The sequence below is a fragment of the Poecilia reticulata genome, linkage group LG6, assembly GCF_000633615.1.
Source record: "Poecilia reticulata strain Guanapo linkage group LG6, Guppy_female_1.0+MT, whole genome shotgun sequence".
Classification (NCBI taxonomy): Eukaryota; Metazoa; Chordata; class Actinopteri; order Cyprinodontiformes; family Poeciliidae; genus Poecilia; species Poecilia reticulata.
Genome location: NC_024336.1, coordinates 30,703,623 through 30,711,481, shown reverse-complemented (window position 1 = coordinate 30,711,481; position 7,859 = coordinate 30,703,623). Strand labels below are relative to the sequence as shown.

The window sequence follows — 7,859 nt, the reverse complement described above, 5'->3', positions numbered from 1 at the left end:
TTAAAACTTGTGTTTTGTCTTGAAATAAAGAAAATCAAATTTCAAAAAGAACATTTTCCAGGACAGACATGTTTGGACTCTGAAGTTTATTAGAAGGATCTACGTTCAAAATAATTTAAGGCACAGAGTGAGACGGTTTGCTAAGTCTGGTATAAAAACATGAAATCAAGTGAGGCATTGTTTTGCTTGTTTCTCGTCATCGGAAGTGAAACTGTAAAACATTCAGGTGTTTTCTCACCTGTCGGCGCTGCAGGAGGAACCACCTGAGGCTGAGCTGCCAGAGGAGCTGCTCCAACCTGCAGCTTCTGCAGATAACCTGAGTCCAAACAGCCCACAGACTGCAGAAAATGCAGAACACCGTGTTTGACATTATCCTGTCTGTCCTGACTTTGTCTGATTAGCAGTTAGAGATCTGAAGATGGGAAATTGATCAGAGATCCTAACAAATTAAGGAGCGATCTTTTTTACAGAGAGCTTCCTGTCAGCTGAGGCTCTGGAGCTGAAAGAATCACTCTGGTTGATTCCCACTGCGCAGTTCAAAGTCTCTCCTGGAGGTTTAAAAACCAGGACGCTTTACTCTCCATTTATCCTGATGGACCAACAGAACAGCGACCCGAATCCTCCTGAAATCAAGAGCTGCAACTTCACTCCAGGTCCTGGTCCTCCATGATGGCCCGCAGAGCCTGGAGTCCCTCCAGGGACACGGTCAGCTGTCCCACCACCTGGCTGCTGTCCTCCACGTCCAGCACTGCAGAGACACAGAGACATGGAGATAATGGGCAGCAGAGGGGAGATACAGCTGCAGAGATAAGCAAAGAGACTGACAGAGCTGCAGATTTTGGAGCAAAACACAAAAAGTACAGGAAGAAGAATTATTTGTTGGTGAAAAAAGATCTGCAATCTTCTACAAATCTTTAAAATATTTATTAAAGCAGGCATCTGAATATAAAAATGTGCAGATCTTTGAGTCATGCTGCTTTCCAGTAAACCTGGGAAGTGGGTACGGAGCTGGGTTTGGCATCGGACCTGACGAAACAACGTTCTAGTTAACAAGTCAGAATTTCAACATGGCGGTGCCCATAAACATTTTTTTCAAAACACATCATTTATACTTTACTTTCCACAAGCTAACATAATTTTCAATTTGTTCAATTTAGAGCTGCAGGCGCTACATGTAACGCTGATTTTAGATGAACTCTTACATGTGTGACTTCCTGTAAAAATAAACATGTTTCCACCACATGTTACTACTGCAGAGGCGAAGAGCGGCCATATTGAAACACAAAGTCCACCTTACAATTTGTAACTGGTAGATCTTAATGACGGAGCTGATTCAGATGATCCTTTTACTCTCTGTGTGTGTGCGTGTGTGTGCGTGTGTAGGTGTGTGTGTGTGCGTAGGTGTGTGTGTGCTCACCGGTCAGGCTGGCCTCCATCATGTCCGCCTGTTTCTCCAGGATCTCTGGGATCCTCAGGTAGGCCACGCCCACATCCTCACACTCCCTCTCCTGCTCCTCTTCCTCTGGCGGCTCGCTCACCACGGTGAACCGGATTCTGTTGGCAGACACATCATCATCATCATCAAACTTATTCACGTGCGATTTTCGTATTTAATGAAAACACAGCAATTGCAAAGTTTTGTTTTTTCGACATTAACGGAATATAAACAAAGTTTCGCTCACATGTGTCACAAAAATGCAGCGAGTGACAAACATTTGTCCCTCTCTTTCTGAAATGTGGGATTGGTTTAAAATCTAGTAGGAAATCACAAACAGTTGTCTTGAGAAATTCAATACAGCTTCAGATGGAACAGTGCATGAGCTGAAAGTAGCCAAAATAATAATTTTGGCTACTTTTCATACATTTAACTAATGGATGAAGGTATAAAATCTAATTTCATGCTAAAACTAGAAACTGATCAAACTGAGGCTCTCATGATGATTTGGGTTTTTTTTGGAGGAACTTTTAAATATTTTTAAACATTTAAATTTAAATATCAATCTCTTTGACAAAGCAGCTTCCTCAGAGCCTGCAGGTTTGCTCATTTTTCTTTTGTTTCGTTGGCAAACTAACAGCTGACTCTGGTTTCCTTCCTTCATATCTGATCTCCAGATCCTGCTGGAGGAAAATGCTGCCGCATCAAGAAATTGTGTTTATTCACTCAAACAAGAAGGAAAGTCAGAGATTAACTGAACACTGAAACACTCCCAGACCAATCTGATGCATAAAAACAGGAATATGGAGTTGAACCTGTTTAAACTCAAAGCTCCTCCCAACAGACTTAAAACCAATAAATGTTCACTTCCCTGAAGACATTTACATTGTTATTATTATTTATATATTCTGTCATAAAAGACAACGCAATAAAGGTATTTCATTCTAAAGATATTCCATGTAATCTGATTAGGGACAGCAGAGTTGGGTAGCCATTTTGATGTCATTTCCTGTCTCGCCGTTTTCATCTCCTGGCCTCCAAGGTTTTAAAAATTTTGGGTTTTTCATTACAGTGTAGTTCTATTTTATTGTGACCTTTTTTGTTTATCCATTTCAGTTACTTTTAATTAGTTTTTACAGTGGGTTTGCTAGTTATTATTAGCTACATATTGTATAGTTTTAGTTTTTTTATTCTTTGGTTAAAAGGTCAAAATATTGTGATTATGTTTACATCAAATGGGTAATGAATACTCAACAGAAGTTTTATAAACGCACAATATTGTTCCAGTTAGTTGTAGTTTTTCCCCTCCTTTAATTACTGTTTTTATTTATTTTATTTAATGAAAATGTTTTCTCTATTCCAGTTCTTGTTATTTGTTAGTGTTGGTTAAATATAATAATATTTCTGACCTCTCCATCTGAGCGTTTCGGCCCTGCAGGACTTCCTTCAGCAGCCGTCGTCTCATTGCGTTGTTCTCTGCGTCTACAGGAATCACTACGGAAACACAAACAAGCCAACAAACAAATGTTACAAACAGACAAACAATAAGCTTAATGGGATTTCTTCTGGGATTGTAATTATGATCTCAAACTGTGAAACATGCTGGCTTTATCTGCTTTTGGAAAATTATGTAAATTTAAACCAGTGTAACTGCTGGTTATCAGTACAAACTAATCTTGAAAGTAAAAAAAATCTCTTTGGATTTGTGCATATTCAAGTATGCAGAGCTGCAAATTTCAACCAAAACAAACTTCAGATGAATCAGAATCTGTTTTAGGCAGAGTTGCCAAAAATCGGATTCAAGTAAGAGTAGAACTACTGCAATATAATTTTAAGTAAAAGTAAAAAGTAGCCATTGAATAAATTACAGACGTTAGAGTAAAAAAGTATTTGGTAAAAAGTCTACTCAAGTGCTGAGTAACTGTCATTTAATATTTAAAAATTACACCATCAGATGAGCCAAAATATAAAGTTAATTTTTAATTTTGGCCAAAAAAAAATCTGATTTGACAAAAAGTTGGATTGGGTCACTTCAGGCCGTAGTCAGACTTAGATCCATTTTCTATCTTTAACAGAACAAACTTCCTGTTTAAATTCAGCTTCAGAAACTGGAATTTGTCTCAAAACGAAAACTGAAACTCAAGAGTCCCTGAACAGAACCAAGCATGATCCAGGAGTTACGGACCTTTGCTGTAGTTGAAGTTGATGCTGCGGCCCAGCGGCGGTTTGGGTAGCGACAGCGGCGTCTCCTCGGTGGGCAGATCCAGGAAGTTGTACTCCACAAACAGACGCATCACGGTGTCGTCCCGCGCCAGCCGGGACTCGGGCGTCAGGCTGAGAGAAACCACCTCCACCCGGACCCGCTCACACAGCTGAAAACCAAACATCGTTTCACTGAATCACGTTAATGAAGCTGGATTTAAAAACTAACTTTATGGTTCAGTTCACAAAGTCACAGACGGAAGCTGTTATTGTGTAAAATATGTTTTCTTTAACATTCGTCATGAAAGTTATTAGTAAACAAATTAGACTTCAGTTACTGAATTAAAAAGCTGGAGTTCATGTTAGTTCAGTGTTTTAAAATGTTAGAAAATACAATAAAATATAACAATAAAACATCTGTGAACTTTAATGCTCAGTTGGAAAATAAAATGCAAAAATATATTGTGACATTTTTAAAAATAATTAATAAAGCATGTAGTAGTGAAACAGTAATATTTAAGCAATTGTAGGTAAAAAATGTTTAAAAAAAACATATCGGTACTAACATCAGTATTGGCCAATATTAGTCATTTTTAATATATCGGTATCAGCAGGATAAATAAAACTGGGCCAATATTAACAATCAATGTCTTTGTCCATATTGTTGCCGTCTGTTTCTGGTGGTTTTTTCCCCAAAAGGTGTCAGAACAGTAGAAAATTACATATCTGTAAATATCGGTTATCATCCTTAATAGAAATATTGATATTGGGCCAAATTTTCCATCTTTTGGACATTTGCTTTAACAAATGAGGCAAAAGGTTTGAGCTACTTGTGTTTTTTTCTGGCTGGAAAAAATTTTTAATCTAGGCTCAACGTGTTTGTCCTTTCTGAGATTAATCATTTACAACAAAATTAAAATGCAAACAGCGTCATCTTTCCACATCTTTTATTTTAAAATTCTGACATTTGCTTCCTGGAAAAAAAAAAGAAAAGGACAGAACAAAACATTAAATGGCTGCAGATGGATCGGCAGCCACATTTTGGACGCCCTTAGTTAAATGACATCATGTGGCATTCACTGACCTTCCTCCGTGTTGCCTGTCCCTGAACGATGCAGTCGTCGCTGTCGGACGCTTCCTGAGGCTCAGCAGCCGCTGGAGCTTCCTCCACATCTGGAACAAGTCAAAACAACAAAAAAACTAAACTTTTATGTCTGCTTTAAATTTATTCTCAGGAAATATCAGGGGAAGAAAGTTAATGTGCCCATCAGATGGAGCTGGACTTCACCAACTAAATTTAAGACTTTTTAAGACCATTATAAATAAACTTTCATGAGAGAAATTTCCAAAAGAAAATCAGATATCTTATATATAAGTGCCAAGATTTTGTGCACATAATTCACACAGCATTGTAGGGGTTACCAGTCCATGTTAGGAATATCTGTCTAACATGGACTGATAATTTTAAGATACAAGTTTTCAAGTTAAAAACGGCAACCTTGGGGAAAAAATTGTCAAAATTATGTGCAAATTACAAGTTTAAAGTGAATTAGTGTGGGAAATAATAAATGATTCTATACTGCCACTGGTTCTTCACAGTCGCCAAAAAGAGCTGATGAAACTTACAAGAAACTGCCTTCCTTAGTAAGTTAGTTTTGTTTCAGTTCTGAGATATTTGCACTAGAAACTAAACAAAAATACTTGGTAAGATTTTGTGTTTCTGTATTATAAGTCTGAATAGCTTTTTTTTATTTACATGGTAAAGCATCAAACTTGCTGGATTTTCTTCGCTCTGTAAGACGAAGGCCTTGAAATCATCTCAGACTGATGCTCCATCGCTGCAGTTTCTGCTGTTCTTTATTTGTAAATTGTGATAAATAAAAAGCTAAATGAATCCATCCTGAAATGTGGAAAATGTTTTTAATGATCAACATTCCAACCTTCGATGATTTCCTCGGAGATGTCAGAGTCGTCAGAGTAGGGCTGCGCGCCCTGAACCAGCTGCCCTTCGGAAACATGAGACTCTTCCTCCTCGTCATCGCCTTCCTCGGCTGTCCTGTGAGGAGCTTTGGGTGCCGCCTGTGAAGACAAACGGGTCAGGGTGAGGACGAGTCATTCACAAGAGTCACTGTTAGAATAACTCATGTTTGAGTTTACCTGAACTTCATGTGAAAACGTCGTCTTCTGTTTCTCTGGAAGACTTTCTGCTGAGCTCCGCTTATTAAACTGTGAAAGAAACATGAAAACCATTTTTATGCACTGAACATGAAAGACGAAGGCCTGAAGAGTCATGAAGAGTAAAGAACATCCGACTCTGCTCAGAATCAAATCTGGATTTGTTGCAACATTAGCTAGGATGTTAATTCTACATGACAACACTACGCTTGGCCTGTTTTTGATGGTCGAGGTGCTAAAGCTCACAAAGAGCGATGGGAGCATTGTGATGAAGACAATGTGGCTTATCGATATCGTCAACTGAATATTAGGCAATAAAGGTGACCTATTACGCTTCCTTAAACAGGTTAGGATAGGTCTAGGGTCTAACATGTTAATTACATGTTTGTATAGATAATGAGATTTTAGTTTGCTCAGAGTTGTTTTAGGGTCTCCTGCCACTTTAAATCTAAGTAAGTTGCTATTGGCTACGCCCCCCAACCCCTGGATCTCACCTTTTCTTCTTCAGGTGTCACATCAACAAACGTGACCCGTTTGGCCCCTGATCCATCCCGCTCCAGGGTCTTCTGTCCTCTGATTGTGGGCAGTGCCACCTAATGTTAAAACAGACGATAACGGCTTTCAGTCTTCTGCAGATTGATTGTGAACTCACAGATGCCAAAGGTGAAGCTCTGACCTTAGAAACAGCTGCAGAGTCAGAGCTCCTAAACTTTTCCATCTCCTCCTCCAGCATCTCTTCAACATCTTCCCGCCATCCGTCTTTCTTCTCCTCCTCAACGTTCAGCTGTTCCTGATGAGGATTGACCGATTCTCCAGCATGATGCTCTGGGAAAAGTCTGCGCTCTTCAGCAGCTCTGGTGATCCCCGCAGAGGGACTGTAGGCGGACTTCCACCTCAGCGTTACGTCTAAGCTGCCGGCGGGTTTTCCAGAAGGATCAGCAAGTTCAAACATACCTGAAAAAAAAACACACCAAACTGAGCAGCAACAACAATCAGGGTTGGTTCACTTTACCCACAGAAAAAGTTAGCACCATTTCATTCATACTTACTTATTTCAAATGTAAAAAGATGTTTGCACAAGAAACTGAACCAAAAATACTTGCTAAGATTTTGTGTGTTTGCAGTGTGAAATCTAGTATAGCTTCATAATTTTTACATACTTGAACATTGGATCTACTATTCATACTGCAGCTTTATATTTGATAAAATGTTTGGAAAACACACATTTGTTAAAAAAGAAAAGCAAAATATTTTCAGGCACCCTGCAAACATAAATCGGGGCCCTGCTCTACTGGCCTAGTAAGCCTTTCTAAAGTCTGGCCCAGTAACTCTGAGTAACTCCACTCAGGATTATTAAAGTGTTTTATTTACCTGAATTCCAGTAAATCCCTCATAAATCTCACCTGAGACGTCCTGACCTCGGGTCAGAGACAGCAGTGGCACTCGGGTTTTCCCCAGGTAGGTGTCCAGCTGCTCCTCTTTATAGTCGAACACGTAGAACTGGAGCCCCTCCGTCTTCAGGAACCGGTCCAGGATGTCGTCCATCAGGACGGAGTAGGACTTGAGGTCGTTGAACTCCGGCTCGCCGCTGTTGTCCACGGTGGCCGTCGGATAATCGGGGAAGTTGAAGAACTTGTAGACAACGTAGGGACTCGGAGAGCCGGAGCTCCTGGACCGAAGGCCTCGGCACCGCTGGACACGGATCAGGAGTTCATTCCTGTTGGCGCCGGTCAGTGGCTGAGTTAGGAAAATAAAAGAAAGGAGAAAAAATACAGAAAATTACCGAATGAACTGTAATTAATTAATTAATGGATGGATGGATGGATGGATGGATGGATGGATGGATGGATGGATGGATGGATGGATGGATGGATGGATGGATGGATGGATGGATGGATGTTGGATGTTCTGATGGATGGATGGATGGATGGATGGATGGATGGATGGATGGATGGTTGGGTGTTCTGATGGATGGTTGGGTGTTCTGATGGATGAATGTTCTGATGGATGGTTGGGTGTTCTGATGGATGGATGGGTGTTCTGATGG

The 7,859-nt window shown here is 40.0% G+C and overlaps 1 protein-coding gene across 2 annotated transcripts in view; it reads right to left on the bottom strand.

Moving 5' to 3' along the window:
* Window positions 1-69: 69 nt before the first annotated feature.
* Window positions 70-7,859, bottom strand: part of rpgrip1l (RPGRIP1 like) — a 36,986-nt gene continuing 29,196 nt past the window's right edge. For both annotated transcript variants that reach the window (XM_017305433.1, XM_008412640.2), the window contains 10 exons: window positions 7,216-7,549; window positions 6,489-6,766; window positions 6,307-6,405; window positions 5,795-5,863; window positions 5,578-5,716; window positions 4,722-4,810; window positions 3,621-3,807; window positions 2,845-2,929; window positions 1,418-1,554; window positions 70-748 (listed from right to left, as the gene is read on the bottom strand). In XM_017305433.1, the coding sequence (XP_017160922.1) occupies window positions 645-748; window positions 1,418-1,554; window positions 2,845-2,929; window positions 3,621-3,807; window positions 4,722-4,810; window positions 5,578-5,716; window positions 5,795-5,863; window positions 6,307-6,405; window positions 6,489-6,766; window positions 7,216-7,549 (1,521 nt within the window). In that variant the 3' untranslated portion in view covers window positions 70-644. The remainder of the gene's footprint in view (window positions 749-1,417; window positions 1,555-2,844; window positions 2,930-3,620; window positions 3,808-4,721; window positions 4,811-5,577; window positions 5,717-5,794; window positions 5,864-6,306; window positions 6,406-6,488; window positions 6,767-7,215; window positions 7,550-7,859) is intronic.